This window comes from Aulonocara sp. 'chitande type north' Nkhata Bay, linkage group LG20, assembly GCF_057382095.1.
Source record: "Aulonocara sp. 'chitande type north' Nkhata Bay isolate Kocher_YH1m ecotype deep benthic linkage group LG20, A_spYH_male_GT1.1, whole genome shotgun sequence".
NCBI lineage: Eukaryota > Metazoa > Chordata > Actinopteri > Cichliformes > Cichlidae > Aulonocara > Aulonocara sp. 'chitande type north' Nkhata Bay.
Window position 1 is genome coordinate 17961597 of NC_141363.1, and position 24979 is coordinate 17986575.

General features: G+C 39.9%; 1 protein-coding gene across 3 annotated transcripts; it reads left to right on the forward strand.

Moving 5' to 3' along the window:
* The first annotated feature begins 1279 nt into the window (after positions 1–1279).
* Positions 1280–23497, forward strand: tbc1d22b (TBC1 domain family, member 22B). 3 transcript variants are annotated; one of them, XM_086276607.1, is made up of 14 exons: positions 1280–1593; positions 5624–5680; positions 7475–7667; positions 7779–7944; positions 11776–11943; positions 14293–14360; positions 14639–14767; positions 14858–14923; positions 17013–17127; positions 17297–17403; positions 17476–17551; positions 17649–17776; positions 19566–19661; positions 21095–23497. In XM_086276607.1, the coding sequence occupies exons 1-14, from the start codon at positions 1538–1540 to the stop codon at positions 21221–21223; spliced, it is 1554 nt and encodes a 517-aa protein (XP_086132733.1). In that variant the 5' UTR covers positions 1280–1537; the 3' UTR covers positions 21224–23497. The 3 variants fall into 3 exon arrangements, with proteins under 3 accessions (XP_086132733.1, XP_086132732.1, XP_086132731.1); XM_086276606.1 differs by having other exon boundaries at positions 7782–7944; positions 14290–14360; XM_086276605.1 differs by having other exon boundaries at positions 1284–1593; positions 14290–14360; positions 21095–23496.
* The last annotated feature ends 1482 nt before the right edge of the window (positions 23498–24979 follow it).

The following is a 24979-nucleotide window of genomic DNA, read 5'->3' on the forward strand; positions in this document are numbered from 1 at the left end:
AAGCCATCCGGGAGGGGCTCAGAGTAGAATGAAAGGAGCAGTTGAGGTGGTTCGGGCATCTCACAAGGATACCTTCTGGGCACCTCCTGGGTGGCCACCAGAGGGAGGCCCCAGGGCCGACCCAGGAGACGTCGGAGAGATTATATCTCTTGGCTGGCCTGGGAACGCCTTGCTGTTCCCCTGGACAAGCTGGATGAGGTGGCTGGGGAGAGGGAGGTCTTCTCTGCTTCTCTGCTTAGGCTGCTGTGCCCACGACCAAGCCCCAGATAAGCGGAAGAAGATGGATGGATGGATGGATGGATGGATGGATGGATGGATGGATGGATGGATGGATGGATGGATGGATGGATGGATGGATGGATGGTAGGTTTACCCAAAACACGCTTTATGAACCTTCCTCCACTGAATGATCAAAAGCAGATAAAATATCAAAGGCACCAGTGCTTGTTTCTGTTAGACTTGTGTGATAAACTTGTGTGAAATCTCTGGCTATAGAAAAAATGATTCTAAACAACAACAAGATTTTGGTTTTAGGTTGTGACAGTTATACTTGGCCTAAAAACTCCCTGAAAAGCCTTGAGTTGGTCCAACATGCTACAGCAAAGAGTATTGACTGGGACTAGAAAGAGTCCAGAATCGCATTTAAAATTCTGCTCCTCACATTCACGGCCTTGAATAATCAGGCCCCATCTTATCTTAAAGACTTCATAGCACGGTATCACTCCAATACAGCGCTTGACTTTCAGACTGCAGGCTTACTTCCAAGGATATTTAAAAGTAGACCGAGAGACAGAGCCTTCAGGAACCAGCTTCTAGTTTGGATTTGGGATACAGACACTCTCTCTGCCTTCAAGATTAGGCTTAAAACATTCTTTATTGATAAAGCATATACTTAGTATTGGCTCAGGTTACTTTAGCCCTTGGGGGCTTCACATGATACACTGGGTGTTTCTTCTTCACCCACCTTTTATCACTTACTATGTGTTTATACAACCACACTGCATTTAATCATTATTTTACTATTCATCTCTGGCTCTCTGCCACAGTGTGTATACCCATCTGCTGACTTGAGTGGTCAAACCAAACACATCACAATGCAGCCGTCAACAGAGGCTGGAGTCCTAAGAAAGACTTTGCATTAGAATGGTGTTTGAGGTCTACACCAAACCTTCCCCTGCCAGCATTCAGTGTCAACGAATCACCTCTTTGTGCCTGTTTATCCACGAGTATCACTGACCGTCGCTCTACCGCGAGCTCGTCCGATTGGCTGTTTTTGCTGCACCTGTTAGAGTCTGGCACCAATCACGCGCTTCTGTCGGTGCGCCCCAAGATGGCGGCTTACAGTGTGCTGTAGTGTACATCATCACACTGGAAAGCGAATATTACTATCACTCGACCGTTTAAACTCATGAGGAGGCCGAGCAGAGAGAGCCGAGCGGGGCCGAGCTGTCGCCAGTGAAACGCGGAAGCGGTTGCCGCATGGTTTCTTCACGAGAGCAGCCGGTTTCGGTGTCGGTCTGACGGGGGTTATCTGAGTATGGCCACCGACAACAGGATCAATTTTTGGAGGAGAAACGCAAAGGTTCCTGGAAGGTAGGTCCTCTTTTCTTCATAGAGTAGCACTACATTTCTTAGTGAGTTTCAAACAGGCACTGTTGAAATATTGTCCTTAACAAAGACACACATTAATAATACTCTTTTCTATTGATAATACTCGTAACTAACAGATCTGTGTGGAAACACAAGCGCACAAATCGACTCGTTCGCTGGATTTCACGCATGAGCCGCTTCCAGTGTCTTATTCGAGTGTGTGTTGTTATAACAGCTCCCAGCTCAGAGGCAGACCCCCATCTCTTTCTTCTCTGCGGTTTCTAACGATCACACTGGAGGTGGCAGCTGTCTGTCAACCGCCATATGCTTTCTCAGTCTATGCTGAGAGGTGCCGGTGATAGTACAGTAAAACGATCAAAAACATCAGGGAGGAAGAATGCACTGTCTGAACCACTAACACAGCACTAATATCTTATTTTGTCATCTCAGTGGGTTTTCTTGGAGGAGTTAAATGAAACGCATCCTCGTTTTATGGCAGCATTACTTGGGGAGGACACAGTAAAGACATTACTGTTTACAAATGAAATGTGTATATAGTAAATATTATGTCACAAGAGTGGGGAGAAGCATAATTTTAATAAAGTGCACAGTAGAAAGCCTTTGTGTTCAAAGTGTCTTGTAAAAAGATATTTAAAAAGTTTCTATAAACTGCACTGCCCCCCAAAAAAGAATAAATAAAAAAAAGTACATCTTTCAGACACTGACTAAGCACACAAGAAAAAATGCAGAGCCCTTCTATCCACTTGTTGGGGGCATTTTGGTGATGGTCATTGCAAACAGAAACTATAGGAGGGAAACATTGCACTTTGGGAATGCTGATTTCATCCTGTAGTGAAAACATGTTAATAACATGCTAATAGAGGGGGGGGGGGGGGGGGGGGGGGAGCGAATGGGTTTGTAAGCTGTTCATTCTTAACAATTTTATAACTGTGTAGTGAATAGTTACCAAGTGTTTGCAGACCAGTTGGTGTCATCCATGGAGCAGTCTGCTAGTGATCACAAGGAGGTATTTGATGCAGTGATGTATACCTTTTGGGAGCAGTTTTGGCTAGCAACTGGAGAATAGTAATTTTTCCCTAGTAACTGGTGGTTGCCAGGCAGTCACCCGCTGATATGTAGGTAAGGCCCAATCACACAAGTCTAACTTCATTTGATAAGAGTGAATATCTGATGAAATTATATATAATGCCTGTCAGGGTGAAAACTTTACTATTTAAGCACCTAAACTGGAGAGTTATTGACATTATACTGTGTCTGTATTTGTATTTCATTGTGAGATATTTATGCCGGTATAATGTTCTGAGTGTGCATACTTAAATATTCACCTGAATATAGAATGCATCTGCTGTAATATTGGGTACATTTTGATAATTCTGGAATCATTGAAAATACCATATTTTGGCATACTTAACAAACACTAGTGTTTGTTTTTTTGGATGCAGCCTATGCCAAGACACATTGAAACTGTTCTGATGGCAGGTCGGGACCGAACTCTTTATTGAGGCACTTTTTTATCTTTAATTTGTTACCCATGTGTGCATTATTTTGTCTATAAAGTACTGCAAGACAACAGAAAAATAACAGAACTTTTTTTTTTTGCTCTGCTGCAAACTTCATTTGGAGTTTGTTTATTAGTCTCTAAGCTGAGTATAATGGGAGACACATACTTGAGCTAGGCTAGTCCCAGCATGCAGAGCTTACGCAATAGACATCATGGGCATGGCTAATAAAGGGTATGCTCCCTGCTTTGTTTTGTTTTATTTTACTTTTTCCTGTGCGCAGGTGGAAGCTAAAAATCCCTCACGCCTCACTGATAAGACAAGACACTTCTTCATGTTTATGCGTTTGTATCTTTATTGACCTCTGTGTTTTTTTATGACTATCAAGACTGATAATCTGATTAAATGTCCTTTCCTGGTACCATCTAACTGCAAGAGAGTGGAGCAGAGAAAAGAAGTGGGTGGAGGTGGGCGGTCAGCCTGTTTTAGAAATCTGAGAAGACGGGATCTCCAAGGAGAGGGCGGTGCTGTCTTTGTCACACACAGTGATCTGGGGTGGGTGGATCGTTAGAAACACAAACATATGTTTGAACAGGAAGGCTAACAGCTAGTCTTGCTGCCTGTCCTTGAGCTGCTCCTGATAAAACAAGTGTGAGGCTGGTAAACAAGACACTCTGGCACTGCCAGATAATCAGCAGGCTCAGTTCTCAGCCTTAGGCTTGAAAAGCTGCAGTTTGATAAACTTCATATTATTTGCAGCCCTGTGATATTCTCACAAAACCCACTCCGTTACTTAGAATAATTGGGTTATCATGACAAATGAATAATATTATGAAAAACTACAGAAAATAGATTTTTTTTAAGTATTATCATAATATTTTCATGTCTGAATCTCTAAATGGCCCATATCATAGAGAGCCCTCTTTAACAGAGACCTTAGTCTTTGTCACTGTGACTTTGACCAAAAGCTGACATCTCGAAGTTGATGAGCTAATGCACCACATGACTTCATGCAGTGCCAATACTGCCAGATAAGAACGGGAAACTGAGGTTACAATTTGCATGGGCTCACCAAAATTGGACAATAGAAGAATTGAAAACTGTTGTCTTGTCTGATGAGTGTCCATTTTTTTCTGCAGCATTTGGATGGTAGGGTCAGAATTTGATAATATCAAACCTTCTGCCTTGTATCAACAGTTCAGACTGTTGGTGGTGGTGGTATAACAGTGTGGAGGAAATTTTCTGCGCGAACTTTGGGTCCTTCATACTGACTGAGCATTATTTGAACACCACATACTACTCAACCATTCTTGCTGACCAAGTTCATACATTTATGGCCACTGTGTGCACATCTTCTGATGGCTGATTCCAGCAGGATAATTCACAGTGTCACCAAACTCAAATATTCTCAGACTTTTTGACCACAACAATTTTGCTATATCCATGTCGCCTACACATGCAACAGAGCACCTTTAAGGACAGGTTGAGTAGGTTCAGCCTGGTACTAGCAACATGTAACTAATGAAGTTGAAGGGGCCAAAAAAAAGGAAACGCAAAATGGGCAGCTATCAGTGTTTTTCCGCTGAGTAAAGACTTTAATAGAATGCAAATAAAATTTTGGTAATAGGCATTTTTGGCAATTGTAGATCCTATCCTACCACTCCAGACTATCTTTGCTTTAGTTCACCAGAGATTTGGAAAGAAGCTGAGTATTAAGATTCTCAAATCCGCTGAACATACTGCACACCACAGGGTGGTAAAGAACACAGGCGCTCTGCAAGCTGTCCACTTCTTCTGTTCAGTGCATGCTTAAAACAAGATCATTTTGTGAAATAGGGATATTTCATATAAGGCATTGACTAAGTCATGTGGAAGGGAAGGCAGCATGTAGAACAGTATTTGTTGGGTCTGTGATTTACCAACTGGGATTTTAGCATTGCAGGATCATTAAAGAAATGCTCAGATAGTTCCCAGATTTGAAATTCATTTTTAGGGATGTCCCAAACATCAAATGGATGTCATTATGCACTCAACAGGAAATTACAACTGTGTTTGCTGCCAGTACAGATCTTCTAGCCGGGCTACAGCCTGCCTATATGTTTGGGGTGTAACAATTCTCCAGTGCAGGGTTCAGTTCATAGGCTTTATGTTGGCCCACCTTTTTCTTTAAACACTTATAAAGCATATAAAGCATATCCTTTCCCATATACACATTTTTGATAGTCATACAATCTGTTTCCAGATGTTGCTTCTCCTCTGTGACTTCTCCCTCTTTGCTGTGTAATTAATTAACTAATTTTAAAGAAACTGAGCAACTTACTCAAACTAAGAAAGGTGAGTTCAGAAGAGCAACACATCAGAGGCCAGGACATATGTCTGCCAACATTCCTGTGAACAGTTATTAATTAACATCTTCTAAGTTCATCTTTGATTGTTCGCTCAGTCAGACACTCGAGAGCTGCGTGTGTTTTTTGGTGAAGAGATGACGGCATTTTACATGTTATCTTCCACAGTGTGCAACCGGTTTATGGAGCTCAGCATCCACCTCTTGATCCCCGATTGCGACGCACGTAAGTGCAGTAGGCTGCATGGTGCCGCGTCATCCCAGTTAATCCATTTTAACTTTTAATCTCAGTGTAACATGTATTTCGTAGCTGTTTCTTGCCGCAAGTGCTTGAATACAGTGCTATGAAAAAATATTTGCCCCCTTCCTAATTTCTTATAGTTTTGCATATTTGTCACACATGTTTCAGCTCCTCAGATTTTTAATATTAGACAAAGATAATGTCAAATAAATAAATACAAAAGACAGTTTGTGTTTTTATTTATTTCATTTATTAAAGGGGAAATTTTTTCTAAACCTACCTGGTCCTTTGTGAAAGAGTAAATACCAGACTTAAATAAAAGTTACCTGATGACTGAGAAAGTACTATTGTAATACCGAGAGAAGCTGCTTAGTGTACTAAACGGCTGTTTAGGGCTTTTCTCTGTTCACTGGACAGAGAAAAGTGGACAAGGAGACTTGGTGGTGCAATGAGGAAGTACGGAAAAGTATTCAAATGTTGGCAAAGAAAAGGTGGAATAGTGAAGGAGATGAAGAAAATGGACAAGTATGCTGGTAGGCTAGGCATACAGTGAAGTGACAGGTAGCAAAGAAATACTGATTTCTGTGTGAGGTTGGACACTAAGGCCAGAAAAGTCGACTTGTGTTTATTGGCTGGGCAGAGAGATTGAGCTGGAAAGGATGTGCAGCAGGTTGGGTTTATTAAGGATAGAATGGAAATGTACTTACAAATGAAGAGAATGTCTTGAGAAGAAGGAAGGAGTTCTTTGAAGAGCTGAAGAATGAGGACAGTGCAAAAGAGGAAGACAGATTGAGGACAGCTAGTGACTGATTCACTAGTTTCACTAGTGTCTTTGTGGAACGAGAGGAACTATAGAACTACATGAGGAAGTCAGGGGTGGCAGAGAAGTAAGTGAAGGTGGTGGGGGACATGTGTAAGTATAGCAAGACAGTGGGGAGGTGTGTGGTAGGAGTGATAGATGGGTTCAAGGTGGGGTTGCGAATACAGCAGGAATCAGCTTTGAGACACTTTTTGTTTGCAATAGTGATGGACAGACTGACAGATGAAGTCAGGAAAGAGTTTCCATGGACTGTGATGTTTGGAGATGACGCTGATCTGTAGTGAGAGTAGGGATCCGATGGAAGAAAGGCTGGAGAGATGGAGGTATGCACTAGAAAGGTAAAACAATGAAAGTTAGTAGCAGCAAGTGAATGAGAAACAGAATTGTTGCAAAGAGTAGGTTGTGAAGGTAGTGTAATTTAAATATCTTGGGATGGGGCACAAAAGCGGTCAAGAAGAGAGTGTCGGGTGATTTGTGCCAGAAGGTTGCAAGTTAGAGCAAATGGGAAGATTTACAAGATGTTAGTGAGACCTCCTATGATGGTCTACAGTTTGGAGATAGTGAAACTTTTCATTGGGAGTGATCAGAACACAAGACGTAAGTATGAGAAATGAACCAAACTAAGAAATCTGAGAGGGGCCGGATACCTTTTCCACAGCACTGTATGTGTGGACTGCATGCACCAGTCCTGTGCAAGTGTGGCCAAATGTTTGCACTGGATTTTTTTCATCATCTCCTAAACCCCCCAAATGTTTTCAGTCTCAGACTGAAGAAGTCACTTGGATGAGTGACAAAACATTTCTCCCACTGAAAACTCTACGTCTAGATGAACAGAATTGACTTTTAAGGGATCTCCTTAATGATTGAACATGCATCAAGACATCATCTCCTAAAGTTGTTTTTTGGTTGGTTTCTTTCTCTTTTCTGCTTGTTTGATATTTCAATCTGTCTCCCTGCAGGTATCCCAAAGACACAAAGCCCAAGTTCAACAATATCAAGACCAAAAAAGCCTCCAGCTTTCATGAGTTTGCCCGCAGCACCAACGATGCTTGGGATATTGATGATGAGGAGGATGAAGAATTCCTTGGCACCTTCAACCCAGCTGTATCTATACCACCAGGCCTGCACACTACGTCATCCGTACAGAACCAAGTAGCTACAAGATTTGATTTTTTGTCAGTCAGCAGTAAAGAAAATGAACTAGTGTGAAAAGAAAAGAGACATTCTAGTGTGTCTTTTGATTTGATATTATTTTCATCTCAGCAGCATCAAGCAGGTGACACAGAAAGTGCAGTTTCACACAGATTGGCACCACCCACGACAGAAGGTCCAAACCTTCAGGATGTGCAGGAGGAGGACACGGAGTACGAGCAAGCCAATGGCAAGGTTGTCAAGTCTAGCAGCGATGCACACCTTAACACATCTTCAGGTATGTGGTTAATATGCTGCAGCTTTAAGATCTACAGAGCAGATTATCAGGTGATTCATAGTGAAGCTAATTACAGATTTTCACAGGTGGGATTTAAGACTGCAGTTAGGGCTGGTGGGATTATAGCAAGGCCTTTAGGATGTGTCTGATGTTCCATGATATCATCACAATTGAGTAATGCAGACGACAGAGGACTGTATACCACTTATTTATCTTACTGCTGTACAATTAATGTCTTTAGGTTTTCTTTATGTTCAAAAAATAGAACTAGAAATACTAAAATAAAGATGTATACAGGATTAGTATTACAGAGAGAGCACATGTTATTTAATAATTATCTGATCAACTCTGTGTCTCATAAGGCACATTCACACAGAATAAGTGAAATCAGTTTCTACTTCATTGATAATCTTATCCTAACCAGTGTTTCTTTCTGTGACTAGCTCTTCTTGTGATGTACCAGCCCCCCAGATTTCAATCCAGTTATGTTGTTGTGATGAAATTATATAATTTATAATAAGCATTAATTAACAGTTGCAAATTCCTGTTCAGCGTCTTTACCATTAATATCTCTAAGTGCTTTCTTTTAAGAGCCTATGAGGGAAGTACAGTGTTTAATTACCGTTAGTGTGCCTGGATTTAAGTTGTAAAATCTCTTGCAACCCCTCGATATTAGGGTTGATTTTAAACAGTTTGTCATGTGTGAATTCAATAATTAACAAGATCGAGTACAGGGAAAATTTATGCAAAACTTCACAACACTTTTTACAGAACGCCAGGTTACTGTATATGTACCCAACCTAAGTACCTTATTTATCAAAAATGCTTGGGGGAACATTTTATTCTTACAATACTGAGATAAGATGGACCTATGCAGCATAAAATGTCAGTCCCTCTTCTTCAGACTTCTTCAGACAGAGTCCAAAATATTTTGGGAGTCAGTCTGCCAAAAGAATATCCTTTCATTATCCACCTTTAAGAAAACCAAAGTTTAATGGAGGCCTTTAATTCAGTAGATTTGTCAGTTTCACCAAACAGCGTACAGCAGGAATCCCTGTGAGTCACTCAGGCTGTAGACTGCTCCAAACACTCAGTTTCAGACTATTTTTTCTGCTATTGTCTCTGTTTAATATCACTGAGATTATCTTACATGTTCACCTTGGACAAACAGATCTGATTGTCAGCACAGAAGTCCCACCCTACCGCTTTTCAAACAAGTTTGGATTGGCACTCAGTCAGAAGACTGTTGTCTCAAAGGGTAGGGGGAAGAGAACTGAAATAGCTGAAAGAACTGATGGGCTGCACCAAGGACCCGTTTTTGATAAACAAGGATTATTTTGAACTGTGAGTCTGAACTAATAGAATAAAGACTAAAAATATGGATTGGAAAATAAGCATAAGAAATCCCCTTTCATAGCTTAAGTTATGAAATAACTGTCATCAAGTTCGACACTAGAAATTAATAAGAAAAGTTTCTTTTTCTTTTTGAAGTTCTGCACATGAATGAAAAGAACTCCCATCTGCAAATGTCTTATATGTGACAGGATGAAAGATCAAAGCCAGATGTAATTGTAGGACTGTGTGAATAATGAAAAATTATACATGGTAAACAGGTTTCATTAATCCTCAATTAGCTTTACCCTCAGCTTTATGAGCAGGATCACTGTTTCAAATCTAGTGGCTTTTCATATGATGAATAGTCAGCTGAATCTTTATTCATAAGTCATCTAGTTTCTGAATATTCACATTGTTGACTGGTCTCCCACTAGCCTTTCTTAGACTACGTCCACACTAGCCCGGATAGATTTGAAAACGGCGTTTTGGTCTGAAAACGCTCTGCGTCCACACTAGCGTTTTCAGTCGTTTTCACAGAGTTGTGCGTCCACATTGAAAGGCCAAGAACGCGTACATTCCAGTCCTGCACATGTGCAAAAGTGAGTGAGAATTAAGGAATTTGAAGAAAAGCTATCTGGAGCATGTACAAACTGATATTAATCTTTTTTAGGGCTGTCAAAATTTAGAGCAATCAAAACAACTGCTGTATAATGCACTCCCCAATCCTTGTTAAATTGGTCACATGACTGCATCACATGACTAAAATGCGTCATCGTTTTAGAAAGTCTGCGTTTTCGAGAGTCCACACTGCGACGGGGCAGCTCCATTTTGAAATGTATGCGTTTTCAAGGGCGTTTTCAAAACGCTGCGTTTTTCCTTGGTGAAAGCGCTGTCTCAGTGTGGACGGGAGGACAAACCGGAGAGAAAACGATGTGTTTTCAAACGAAAACCCATTAGTGTGGATGTAGCCTTAGCCAGTAGTAGGGCTGCCACAATTAGTCGACTAGTCACGATTATGTCGACTATCAAAATCGTCGACGACTGATTTAATAGTCGACGCGTCGTTTGAAGCTTTGTAAGATCCCAAAAGACGCAGGAATAAGTAGTAGGATTTAAGAGTGTAATAACGGACTGAAACAGAAGATGGCGGCACTGCATGTACAAGGATGCCAGCTGCTGTTAAACCCTGAAGAAGAAGAAGCTGCGTCCCAGAGTTCATAGCGTGGCCCTGCTCAGTTTTCAACAATGGCGGCAGCTAGTTAGTTTTAGTATTACTCTTATTATTCTTTCTGGGTCACAAAATAAACGTTTAAGATATTCTCAGGCGAGAATGTAGCTGTGTAAACCTCAAATATCTGCTCAGTTTATCAAGACATATTTTCAAAAGCGCTCTGACGTTTTCGGAGACGTCTGTTACCCACCAGCTCAATAGCTAACGGGTTCAAGGCTCACTAGAGCCCGTGAGAACACCGGACTCCCGGCAAATCGTTTTCAAACCCACCGCCGTCTTTCGCTACTCAGGTTAAACATGATATATGAGTCACTTAGATAACTTAAAAATGTTATTGTTTGGCTTTTTTTTTAGTATTTTATTTGTTCCTGAATGAATCGGTTTGGCTGAGATTAAAGTTACAGTTTTTACACAGCTGAATAAACCTCAAGCAGACAGCTGATTATCAGAAGTGTGAGATGCTCAAGAATATACTCTGGTGTCCTGTTATATTTTAGATAGCAAGGAGCAGACGGCTGAGTTTATTAAACTTCACTGAAACAATCTGCAAATTTCATTAAAATTTAATGAATTTTAATCTTGCCTTTATTTTTAGCTAGCACATACCTTAAACACTTAAGCTAATGATAGTTATATTAAGAGCAGATGCATGCTGGTGCAATAAGCTGTATGTTTTATGTCCAATGAATGCATGATCTGATTAGTCGACTAATCGCAAAAATAATCGGTGACTAGTCGACTATCAAAATAATCGTTTGTAGCCAGTAGTCAACACTTCAGCTAATTTAATCCTATTAAACTGCCTTTATGTGTTTACAAAGTCACAACACTGACTGTCTTCCACCTACAATCCAGTTTTGAGATCCCTTCCCAGGCACCTTAGCCCCCACTCACATCAGGTGAGGTCACATGATAGGGTGAGGCAAGGTCTCCCAATGGTTTCACCCGAAACCTCTGCTGGTAATGACCTGTGCCTTTTTTGGTGAGGCACAGGATCAATAGTAGGTCAACAACTCCCACCAAGGAATAAATACCTGACCACAGAAATAAATATGGCAACAAAGTAAGAAAATAATTGCATAGCTTAAGGAGATTGTTGTAAAGTAATATGCATCTCTTTAGCTTTACTTGTTTAATTTAAGATTAATTGCATTTGAAAAATATTTGAACCTTTTTATTGTTCCTTTAATATCGTGGCTCTTGCTTGTTTTCATTCTCCATTGTAAAGTTGCCTCTTGTTTTTAATCCGTGTGCTCCTTATGCAGTTCGCTCCACACTGCAGAAGCAGCAGTCTCTCCCAGTTCGTCCCATCATCCCACTGGTGGCTCGCATCTCGGACCAGAATGCATCAGGGGCACCACCGATGACAGTGCGGGAGAAAAGCCGGCTTGACAAATTCAGGCAGCTACTGGCTAGTCCCAACACTGACCTAGGTACAGCAACAGAAGCAGCTTTTCCCTTATATTGGGATGTGCTAAAGGACTGATCGTTGCAGGAAGGCCGTGCCTTTTGTTGAATCAGAAGATAGCTACCTAATAATTTACAGTACCATACACCAGTAAGGAAACAGATTATTGACATGCAAGTATAATATGCAGGCATCCTGAATAGAAATTCTGTTTTTTTATGTATAAAACAGATTCTAAGATTATTTCAATACAACAATATGAACAAAAAATGTGATGTATTACACTGTGTCATTTTTTTTTTTACAAAAACTGAGCCAAAAAGTAGACGCAGTGTGTGGAAAAACGAAGTACAGCCCATGATTTAGTAGCTTGTAGAAGTACTTTTAGCAGCAATCAATCAGTAATCAATCAGCTATATCTGACACTTCTCATATTGCTGACTGAGCAACTTTGGCCCACTCTTCTTTACAACAAGGTTGAGGTCTGGACTTTGAAAAAGGAAATGATCAGCGTGTTGCAATGGCCCATTTATCCATTATGTTGTAAATTAACTGGTCAGGGAAGTTTCAGTTTCAACCTTGGGGTTAATTTGCTGAGATTGGAAGTTGTCTTGAATGTTTTCCACTTGCGAGTGATCATTCTTGCTGTAGAATGATGGACTTCGATAGTTTGGAAATGGCCTTATAACCCTTCCCAGACTGATAAGCAGCAGCAATTGCACCTCTAAGATCAGTGCCGATGTCTTTTCTGTGTGATTGGAACAAGCAAACTGTCAAAACTTCTGCTTTTATAGAGGTGCTCACACTTGCTGAAAATCAATAAATTAGGATCATTTGATTTGATTAATTTGACATTTTTGTGGTCTAATTGAGAGGTCTGTGAAGGTTCTCAGTCATCCAGGTCATCGGAGTCTAAGTACCTTGGAAAGAAGGGTGTCTGGACTTCTTTAAGGTTCCTTCTCATCTGAGAAGCTTCTTCAGTTCTTCAGTTCTTCAGCGCAATTGGTGGAGAGTTCCGGATTTTACACCCGTTTTCACACCTTAGCTCATGTGATTATGATAGGGGGTCCATGACCCTCTCGGGGACACTCCCATAGGGCTTAAAATCTGGGACTGTCCACCGTTTGACCTTAGAACTGAAGAAGCTTCTCAAATGAGAGGTGAAATGTCTTCAAGCTACTTAAAGAAGTCCAGACGCTTTTCTTTCCAAGCTCCGTAGACTCTACTTACAAGAGTCTATGTAAGCCTTTATATATTTCTATATGTTTTTGGTAGAGCAGAGAAATTTCTTTCATTACCCATACAAGATCCAAAATTTACAAATTAACTATAATCCTCAATGCAGCTCAAAGGAAAGGTCAGTGATCTCTTAAATGTAATTCAAATAAACATTGCCCATGACGACATCTATGTAACAACTTAAATGATAAGCAATTCAAATTCAGCTTTTAAAAAGTAATTGCTGGATGTTGATTTTGTAAACACTGAGGACATAGAGAGGACATTGTTCAGCTTGTAATTTTGTTAACTATCACTAGATGAAAACAACCAGGATCTGGGTATTTACACACAGTGTGAGCTCCAGTTGATTCACCCGTGTTCAAATAAAATGGAAACTCTGGCTGCACAGTAAGCCTGATTTTAACTCAAATGTGTAGTGTGAGTTAACATGTCATACATATTTAATAAAATTGGCACAGTATCTCACCAGCTTTTAAGAGGAACTGCTGGCGTGCTGTAACTGTTGCACTGCTAAAAATCTTTAGGCTGTAGCTAGGAACATTGTAAGACTGGTCCTCAAAGATTTCTGAAATGAAATATCTGTGAGTTAGATCGCACTTTGAAAGAACTGCACTTCACAATGCCTCTCGTGTGCTGAGACTTTCTTCTAAAAGACTTTGGTTGTGTTTGTGCTTTAGAAGTTAGATTTTTCTGTAGATGTGTATTTTTCAGGTTGTAGCCATTTTCTTTTAATGTCTTTTCTGTCATCAGTGCTCAACATGATAATGATTTCACTTATCGTACTGGAATGTCAAGCTAAAGAATAGACTGCAAAACTTTATGAGCTTGTCACCAGAAAGAAATGGATCCAGAATATGTGGTACGGGTTTGTCTGAAAGAACCCACACAGCCTTCAGTTTAATAAACATGTTAACACAAGTAATGAAGGACTTGGATGAGATTTTTTCACCAAAAGAACTCTCTTTTGTAAAGCTGAACATCACATTTTTTCTATTAAACTGATTTTACAGCTTTATTTTTCTATTGCATGGGTGACTCGTCACTAGTTGTGTAGGTTGTGCTGATCTCTGCTCTGGTTTCTATGTAGCATTGACAGTGCTTGTTTCTATCTTGCTCTGTGCTGTTACAGAAGAACTCCGCAAGCACAGCTGGTCAGGCATACCAAGAGAAGTCCGGCCAATCACATGGAGACTTCTTTCTGTAAGGCTGTGACCTTCAGTTTTGCAAAAGCACATTTTTCTCAGCATTTAATAATCCAAAGCATTCTGTCTCAATAGCTCAATTTTTTTTTATTCTTTTTGTTTGATTCGTAAAAATTTTCAGATAATGCTAAAAGCTTTATCTTTACAGCGGCACATATCTCAAGTGTTCTCTCGTCTTATCTAATGGTCAGCCTGTTCTGTTCCTCTGAAATTGTTCGGCTAATCAAAAAAGGGTTGTTTTTTTCTGTATCTTAACCTTTCTAATGGCTCGTTCAGGGCTACCTGCCAGCCAACAAGGAACGCAGAGAACTGGTGTTGAAAAGGAAGCGAGAGGAATATTTCAGGTTCATAGAGCAGTATTACCACTCCAGAACAGACGAGCACTATAAAGACACATACAGACAGGTGATGCTGCAGCTGAAATACAAAAAAAGAGATGTAGTTTATGTATGTAAAAGATCCATGACCTAACATGTCAACATTTGTTCCTGTCAGATCCACATTGACATTCCAAGAACAAATCCTCTGATTCCCTTGTTTCAGCAGCCTGCAGTACAAGAGGTAAGATTACTGAAAAGCAGCTCCAATATCTCAGTTGTTTCTCCAAAGTACACGTGTCTCGTTTTCTATGTTCATGATGAGCATCGGAATACCGACATTATTTTAATGTTTGGTTGGTTCGTTTCTCCAGTTTAGAGTGAACCAGGGACTTGTTTTTGTTTTGGAGATAGTGGCTCTAGCTAATTCTTGGTTCAGTTCAGCGTTTCCACTATTACAAAATGTTTAAGTGGTACATCACAACAGATTGTCCTATGTTGAGATTATATTAATAGCTAAGCCCCTAGTATGAGTTACTGCTTTTATAAGACATGTAATGTGAGGCTTTGCTTTGTTGCTGGCATCATTGGAAGTTCTGGATTTTTTGTTTTCTTTCAATTTTATCCTCCCACTGATTTCATTTGTGTCCTCTCAAAGTTGACATTAGTTTGTCAGAAACCCACCTACTCTCGCCAGTGGTTAACTCGCCTTTCATTGTCATGGCAGATATTGAATTTTATTGGCATTATGGTCTCTGGTCACAATAACAATATGTTGCACATTCCACTTTGAATTCCTTATGAATATGTTATTAAAAATGTTTAAAGTCTTGCTCTTATGGAGAAACAGGCAGGGTCTCCTGGCTGGCTGCACAGGGACTATGTATACTATACAAGATTTTATTTTATTTTTTTTATTCTATTAGTGCAGATCAGCAGGGAACATAGCAACTGGTCAATCTTTTTTACAAAGTCAGATTCTGCATGGAGAAAAATGTTTTCTGGAGGAAGATAAATCCATGAAGGGAACTCACCTTTTGAGAAGTCATATTTTACTTTACTGAAAAACTAATTTGGGATAATGAAGTTTTTCATTGTCTTTATTTGTGTGTGCTGATATACAGCATATCATCTTAATTTGCTCAAAAAGTTAACATTCCAGCTTTGTTCTGTGGCTGGACTCATTGTGAAAAGCATTGACAACACTGTAAGTGATACAGGGTTGTATAGTGTGGTGTATTTGCCTGTCATTGAGGAAGAAGCTTCATCAGATTAGTACACTCCAGAGGAAGTTAGTTGTTAAAAAGGAAATGCACTGAGCCCAGCCTGTTCCTCAAAGGAAGTGATTTTTAGTGGCTTTGCAAAACAACCAAGATATTACACATGACAATAATTATTTCTGAATATTCAGGACAAACATGTATTTGCATTAATGGTAAAATGTACAGCCTCTGTCAACTCTTAAGGATTTACATATGTTCGTGTTCCTTTTAAATACCTCCAAACTTGACATCCGAGAAAGAATCTAAGTCTCGCCCAGCACTCAACCGTTACTGATCCCGATCTCAACATAATGTTACAGCCTACTGATATCCAGAGCCTTCATCTACACTAAATGCCACGCCACAAAGAAGCTCCTTTGGTAAGCCTTGCCAGAGTAATGGCTGAGACTTTCCCCAAGGTCTTCATAATCCTCCACCAAGGATGTGTTGGTTAGGTCTCAAGTCCAAGATAGCAGAACACATCCCGAGGGAAGCCTTCCTGTCCTTCCTTTTCCTTACTTGGTTTGCCAGAACCTGAACTCTTTGAGACCAGTTGACAACCTCCTCTGTAAACTCCCTGAGCTCTTCAGTTTTTTGTCCTTACAGCTGCTCAAATCTCATGACAACACCTGTCAAATAAAAATATTTTGCTTTTCTTTATGTTTGTGATACTGTTCATATTGTACATTGAAATGCTGTCACATAATATTGTGAAATTAGGGTTAGAAAATAAAAGTCTTTCTTGGGGTACTTTTGACCACCAGTGTACATGTACTTTATCAGTAGTTAATGTGCTGTAGGATAGTCTTATTAACACAGTTAGTTTCAAGAATATTGCCCACACTACCCAGGTATAAGGATTAGACATACCAGTCATGTTGTGGCACCTCAGTTAATGTACACAACAGTTTCAACAGTCTGTAAAACACACTTCAAAGCATTCATGCTATTTTTTACAGACGCTTATATGTGTCTACAGACATAAGACTGAAAATGTGGACAGGAATCAAAAGAAAAAAAGACTTCCACGCTGGAGCTGAACATTAGCAGTAATTCTCCTTGTTTCCTCAGATTTTTGAGCGAATTCTCTTTATCTGGGCCATCCGTCACCCAGCCAGCGGTTACGTTCAAGGAATCAACGATCTGGTCACACCTTTTTTTGTTGTCTTCCTGTCAGAGTTTGTCAGTAAGTTACACGTTGAATCGGGGGGAAAAAAACATTTGGTTTGTTCTTTTTCTAGTTAGGTTATATATTGAATGACAACAATTTTAAATTTCTTCATCAAAGCTCAGCTCACATCAGAGAAGACTTGATATGAGTCATCAGTCTCAGTCAGTGTTATTTGTTTTTCCAGCGGAGGATATGGAGAACTTTGACGTAGCAGCACTACCTCTGGAAACTCAGAGAAATATTGAAGCTGACAGTTTCTGGTGCATGAGCAAGCTGCTGGATGGAATACAGGTCAGGACACAATCTCAATCAGTGCTAATTTAAAACTAGTAAGCAACTTTATTGAAATGTATTTCTTTTCAGGACAACTACACCTTTGCTCAGCCTGGAATTCAGAACAAAGTGAAAGCTTTAGAGGAGCTAGTCAGCAGGATAGATGGTACGTGGACAAGCTTATGCTTAGGGAAACCTGTTTCCACAAGCTAACAGCAGGAGACCCAGTTTTAACAGGTGTGTGTATCTGTGTCTGTTGCCAGAGGACATTCACAATCATTTCAAGAGGTATGAAGTGGAGTACCTGCAGTTTGCTTTCCGGTGGATGAACAATCTTCTGATGAGGGAGTTACCACTCCGCTGCACTATCCGTCTCTGGGACACTTACCAGGTAAGGCAGGGTGTCCACCATTATCTGAGCTTTTATGAGCAATGAACACGAGTCACAGCTGTCTCAGACAATTTGCTGCTGTTTCAGTCAGTGTGTCTGCATCTGTAGTGCAGCTTATTTTATGCTCTGTGGGTCAAGATGAAGAAATTTCATGAAATCTTGTGATGTGCATCTGAGATCTCTGATGGCCCCATTATACTTACCACACTGGTCACTTTGCGTGTCACTGGTGACATCATCACATGGCTGTATCCCTTTATGCTGACCGTTACAGCACAGGTACTCGCTGCAGTATTCTCCTGAATGATAAGTGTCACAACTCAAACAAATCCTGCACATCAGTGCTGGTGTAGGAGAAGTTGTCAAAACGGGACGCAAATAAATTGCTTTGAAAAGTTTTTTTTTTTTTTTAAAGTCATATTTTCAAACTGTTGCATCATCTCCTCTGTATAATCTATAAATCTCTGAGCATCTGTGTCATTATAATCACAGTAACAATCAACACAATCCTCCTGTCTTCATTTAGCACGCCAGGTTACAAAAATCTTGAGTGCATCACCAACAGAAATGACAGATTCCAATTTGCCTGGCATGAGACAGTGGGTATAATGGGGCCCTGATAGACTGTAAAACTATTCAAGCTCATTAGTCCAACATGTGTGGCATTATACATCTTATAATTACAAAATGGGTATAGGACTGTTACAAAAGAAAATACCTGAAAGGTGATTTTACACATTCACATTTTTTACCAGATTAGATGCCACATACTAAATTGTTATAGCCACTACCAGTTTTATTAATGTACCAGTTTTGGCTTTTAATCAAAAGTTTTGATGGTGAGGTTAATTTTGCACACTGCACTCCCCTCCAGAAGTGAGCAGCAAGTCAGCATGAATCACATGAACATTAATTGAGGATGCAGAGAGTTACAAGGACTTGTGTGGTTCCAGGCACCTTTATTGTTCCATTGGTGATAAACAGTACACTGATGACAACAATGGAAATCTGTTATCCTACAAAGTAGTTAATGCACTTATGACTGGTGGAGAATAGTTCAAATAAAGACAGCATACTCTCTTTTGGAAATCATGTTAGAAAACTGGACATGATAGCCAAGGGGTGGATGTGACTAAGAATCCAAGAGACACTGCACACTCAAAATGAATCACCAAAGTAGTCATACATCAAAGCATTCTTATATTTTACACCAAATGATGATTTAATAAATTAACCCCGTGACATCTTAAACAAGACTTGAAACTAGCGATAGAACTTGTAAGTCTCCTTCCTCCTCCTCATCCCCAACCGGTCACAGCAGATGGATGGCCCTCCATGAGACTGGTTCTTCCTGTTAGCAGGGAGTTTTTCCTTCACACAGGAGGTTGTCTGATTGTTGGGGGTTTCCCTGTATTATTGTAGGGTCTTTACCTTACAATATTAAGTGAATTGAGTGTGACTGTTTTGGTGATTTGAGGCTATACATATAAAACTGAATTGAATAAACCCCTCAGAAATGTGTTCATTGAGGTCGAAGATAAAGTGAAAAGTAACATTTTTCCCTCACAGAATTCTGTACAAGGACTCTTCTTTTGGCAGTCAAAGGAGTTGCCTCTTTCTGAACATTAGAAAGAATGCCGTTTTCAATCACTCACAATAATTTAACCTTTGTGTATGTCAGTGGTTGCAATTATTGGCCTGTTACACAATATTTGTAAGTCATTAGACAAATCTTTTCTTGATTGAAGCTGATTTGTATAATTGGCTACCATTATTCTGTTTTCCACAGGCTGAAGCAGAGGGTTTTTCCCGCTTCCACTTGTACGTCTGTGCTGCTTTCCTCATTAAGTGGCGCAAAGAAATCCTGTCCATGGTTGACTTTCAGGTACATTTGTCTATGTCATCCAGTCACGGCAGAGAAACTAATATGACCCATTTAAGGCAGACTGGCGGACAAGGGCGGAGTCTTCTGAGTTAAAATTAATCAACTTTACTTTGTAAAAGTTTAAATCACATCATTTGTAGTTCTTCTTCAATTTTGATGCTGGTCTAACTTGTTTTCGATCAATCATAAGATAGCCACTTCCTGCATCATATCCTGCTTTTATGTGTATTTTACTCTTAATGGTAGCATAATTTATTACCAAATAAATCTGCTGCAATTGGTAAGACTTGAAACTAGTGACTAAGATGATGAACTAGAGCACAGGTGTCGAACTCCAGGCCTCGAGGGCTGGTATCCTGCAGGTTTTAGATGTGTCCTTGATCCAACACAGCTGATTTAAATGGCTAAATGACCTCCTCAACATGTCTTGAAGTTCTCCAGAAGCCTGGTAATGAACTAATCATTTCATTCAGGTATGTTGACCCACGGTGATATCTAAAACCTGCAGGACACCGGCCCTCGAGGCCTGGATTTCGACACCCCTGAACTAGAGCAAGGGGGCAGTAGGTTTAAATACTGTAATTTGATTTCCTTTTCTTTCATCCTTCTAAACATCAACATGTCAGTGTAATCATTTATTTACGGAGCCCCGCAGGGGACATGGGAGAAAAAAAAATTAAGTTTGTTTTGCGAGTTTATTTTGCGAGATCTCGCAAAGGTTTTAGCCGCATTCTTCGGAGGCCGTCAGCTCGAAGCCGACCGGGAGGTCGAGGCACAATGTGCTGGGAAAACGGTGTTCCTCCTGGCTATAGTAGGTCTCGACCTCCCGTTAGCTTCGAGATAGTGGGTGTCAGATCTCCGAAAACGTTGGAGCACTTTTGCAAATATGTGATGTCTTGTAAACCGAGCAGGTATCTGACGTTTACACAACTACATTCACGCCTCAAAATATCTTAATAGTGTATTTTGTGACCCAGAAAGAGTAATATTACAACTAAGTAGCTGCCGCCATTGTTGGAATTCAACTTTTGCGAGATCCCGAGTTTGTTTTGCAAGATCTTGCAAAAGTTTTCCGAGATCCCAAGTTTGTTTTGCGAGATCTCGCAAAAGTTTTGTGAGATCCCAAGTTTGTTTTGCGAGATCTCGCAAAAGTTTTGTGAGATCCCGAGTTTGTTTGTTTGTTTGTTGTTTGTTTCGCAAAAGTCCGTCTTAATTTTTTTTTCTCCCATGTCCCCTGCGGGGCTCCGTATTTATTTGATCACCAGAAAATAAAAGTGTTGCTTGTAGTTTTGTAGTAGGTTTACCAACCAAGTATGCATGTACATCTGCTAAGTTTTATATGCTAACCCATATGTTATGTTTGACAATAAAAGGCTTTGTATCTCCAACTTTCAAAACACTGAGTGTCTTAAGGACTCTCTCTTGCTCTTTAGGGTCTCCTCATGCTACTGCAGAACCTTCCTACAATCCACTGGGGGAATGAAGAAGTCGGTCTCCTCCTGGCTGAAGCTTACAGGCTCAAATACATGTTTGCAGATGCTCCCAGCCACTACAAGAGATAAGCCCAATGCTTCCGCACCAGGGAAAATGCTGCATTTTGACTTTTAAAAATCAATTTAAACCTTGAGTGGGCAACTTCGGTGTCTGTGATGCACATCAGGTGCTGTCTCTGAGGTAACGTAAAAGAGACTGACGGGATGTTATGTCAGTGATATCAACTTTATCCTGTGAAAATGAAGTCCAGTGAATATTAAGTGGATTTGGGGCTTACATTGCACACAGCTCAGTGAATATGGGACTATTTTGCAGGCAGTGTTGCACTGCAACGGTGGACTGTGACAGTATAAAAAACAACTCGACTATGCCACTCTGGTTTACTTATACTGTTTTTGGTCATCTCTTATGTTCACTGTAAGCGTGAAAGAAGACACTGTAATATAGTGGGATGATGAATGTTTGTGAGATCATCCTTTTAGTGAGAAATGGTATCTAAAGATTATATTTTTTGCATTTTTTGTTTTACAAGGGACAATATTGGGTATAAAGCAGGCAACTGGAATACAAAGCTTAGTTTTACATTGTCTGGCTGTCAGTCCCCTTTCTTTGTTAAATAGATGCTTTTTGGTTTAACCAAAATCGCTCTGTACGATCAGCATCTTTAAAGCCGCGACTGATAATCTGGGTTGTAATTAGTAAGTATTACCTATGAGTAGCAAATAGAAGGTATTGTATTTCATTTTTTAGGTTGTGTTTGGGGTGTAAAGCAAAAAGACTGATTTGGTATCAATATCACTTTTAATTTCTAAATCACTGTGAAGAACGGAGGTATAGTTTGGAAATAACAACAACTGTAAAGTTAGAGTTTTATTTAAAAATCTAAACTTAGCACTGTTCAGATCTTTCCTGAACCTGAACTGTGCTAAATTAATTCAGTAGCTGCTTAAAATTGTAGTAAAGTTTATACAATTGTGATCCAGTTTTTGATGAAGATTGCAGATTGACACACTGCATCAACACTCAAAAGTCAGCCAGCTTGTCAGTTTTGGCCTGAGGGTGGAGGTTTTACCCGAAGTGTTTCAAGAGATACCTGTCAGTGTAAAATCTGTGCATAATTACAAGTGATGAAAAACATTCATTAACATCAGTTATACAGAATATTTACAATCAGTATGTTTTAATTGGAGGAAATGCCTGTGTTGGTATTGAAAGTCATTATGCTATCTGAATGCAGCTCCACATCCCTGACAATACCCTATAGAGCATTGGTAAGGTACACATACAGTGTAACGCTTTCCTGACATGCTCCATGAAACTTTATTTGTGCAACAGTGTTTTTCTTCTTTCTTTTTTCTTCTTTCTTTTTTTTTTTTTAATATGATTGTGTGCGTTACAACTCATCTACCTTCATTGCCAGTGATAATAATAGTGCAACATATGTTTGAAAGGTATGACAACACTCTTATACTTTGTGCATCTAATAGAAAGAAAATCAATCTAAGTTGGGTCATCTGCTTCACTCTTTAACCTGATTCATTCTGGACCAAAGTCTCTGTTGGAAAGTTGTGACGCCCAGCAGATGGATGCCACCGTCATCACCATAGATCACAGCAGACTGAATGGAGCAACATTGTTCACGAGTCTTAATCCATTTCGACTATAACTGGAGTTCTGAGCTACTTAATGGCATTTTATTCAGTGAAGTGCTACTGAAGACATGATGGTGAAATAGATTCTCCTTTATTTATGAAGGAACACCAGTCTTGTCCACTATTTATCAGTCATCAGATTTCCATAATCAATCTTCATCTACCACCTTGAATGTTTTTTGGAGTTTTACAGTATGCGTGTAGCCTTAAAGTCACTTTCATTCATTCAGGTGAGCCGCATGATTGTCATTACTGTGACTCCATTCTGGGTTTTGTGTTTGTTTGTTTGTTTGTTTGTTTTAATTTAAAGGTCATTCTGTTAAAAAAATGTGATGTTAATAACTAAAGACTAACAAAAAAATTTTTTTCCATGCAGCTACAACAACAAATCCAATCTTTATTGGAACAGTACAAGTACAGCCTGTTTTACAGAGTGCTTCACTAGTCAATGCTGGCTTCAGCCTTAAATGAAGACTTGTTAAATTATTACAGTCTCAGCTGTATATTCACCTTTTCTGATGATATTAAACAAACAACATGTGTGTACATGGATTGGGTTGATATATTATTTTATAGCACCATTTAAAGCACACAATTCCAACGTGCTTCACATTTATGATGAAATCTATGTGAGGAAAAATTATACAAGCACATATAGTGATGTGAAAAAGTATTTGCTGTCTTCCTGGTTTGTTTGTTTTTTTTGGGGGGGGGGGCATTCAAAGTGGTTTTTGCTACAGCAGGTCATTCACCCAATCACACACACATTCATATAAACTTAACAAAAAAATTGTATATGAATGTAGTAAAAACCACTTTGACATAAAAATATTACATCATTTCATAAGAAGAACGTCATCCCAGCCATCATCAACTCAACTGTAATTGATGGAACCATGAATTCAAATTCAAATTTTTTATTTGTCACGTACACAGTCATACACAGTACGATATGTAGTGAAATGCTTGGACAACTGCTCGTGACCTAAAGAAAACAAAAAAGGAAAAGGCTATGAATAAGAAAGGAAATAAATATGAAAAATTAAAAAGGGTAAATTTAACTAGGAAGGAATAAAATATAAATTAAGGTTAAAAATGAAATAACTGTACAACACAAATTAGAATGAAGGGTAAATTTAACTGGGAAGAATAAGATAAAGATAAATATATAAATTAAAGTTGAAAATAAAATAACTGTACAACAAAATACACAATACACAATATAGAACTATATAAGAATGTATGAAGAAATCTAAATATAAATAAATATATACACAGTAACAGCAGCTGTACAAGTATTAACCGGAAATGAAGAATATAGTGACCAGTGTTGTGCAAAACCAAAGTCCAGAAAGTCCAGTGTGTGTGTAAGAACCATATGTGTGGGTCAGTACTGTGTGGTGGTGTGATTGAGAGACCGTATCGCCTGCGGGAAGAAGCTCCTCCTCAGTCTCTCTGTGTTGGTCTTCAGGGAGCGGAATCGCTTTCCTGACCTCAACAGAGAGAACAGTCTGTTGTTGGGATGGCTGAGGTCCTTCACGATCTTCCTGGCCTTGGTCCAGCACCGCCTGCTGTAGATTGAGTGCAGGTCAGGGAGCTCGGAGCGGATGGTGCGCTCAGCTGACCGCACAACCCTCTGTAGAGCTCGTCTGTCCTGCATGGTGCTGTTCCCGAACCAGGTTAAGATGTTTCCCGCCAGGATGCTCTCTATGGTGCACGAGTAAAAGTTCCTGAGCACCTTGGAGGGCAGTTGGAAGTCTCTCAAGCGTCTGAGGTGGTAGAGACGCTGTCGGGCCTTTTTCACCACGGTGTTGATGTGACAGGACCATGACAGGTCCTGCGTGATGTGAACTCCGAGGTATTTGAAGCTGTCCACTCTCTCCACTGGGCACTCGTTGATGACGGGGGTCTGGTAGTTCCTCTCCTGCTTAGTGCTGAAGTCCACTATCAGCTCCTTTGTCTTACTGACGTTTAGAAGGAGGTTGTTCCTCTGGCACCAGTTCTCCAGATTCCTAATCTCCTTCAGGTAGGCCGTCTCGTTGTTATCAGAGATCAGGCCCACCACGACGGTGTCGTCTGCTGAATTCTGCTCTCTACCCGAAAGAATGAATTTCTCACCGTCTGTTCATGCCCTGAAGCTCAAGCACACTTAATAATTCAGACAAAAATTCA

What these genes read in the sequence shown, in the direction of transcription:
- tbc1d22b (XM_086276605.1), top strand. Translation starts at nt 1,538, where the DNA reads ATGGCCACCGACAACAGGATCAATTTTTGGAGGAGAAACGCAAAGGTT. An exon ending in CGTCATCCGTACAGAACCAA is followed by an intron (nt 7,668 to 7,778) that starts GTAGCTACAAGA and finishes TTTTCATCTCAG; the next exon opens with CAGCATCAAGCAGGTGACAC. An exon ending in TGTCCATGGTTGACTTTCAG is followed by an intron (nt 19,662 to 21,094) that starts GTACATTTGTCT and finishes CTTGCTCTTTAG; the next exon opens with GGTCTCCTCATGCTACTGCA.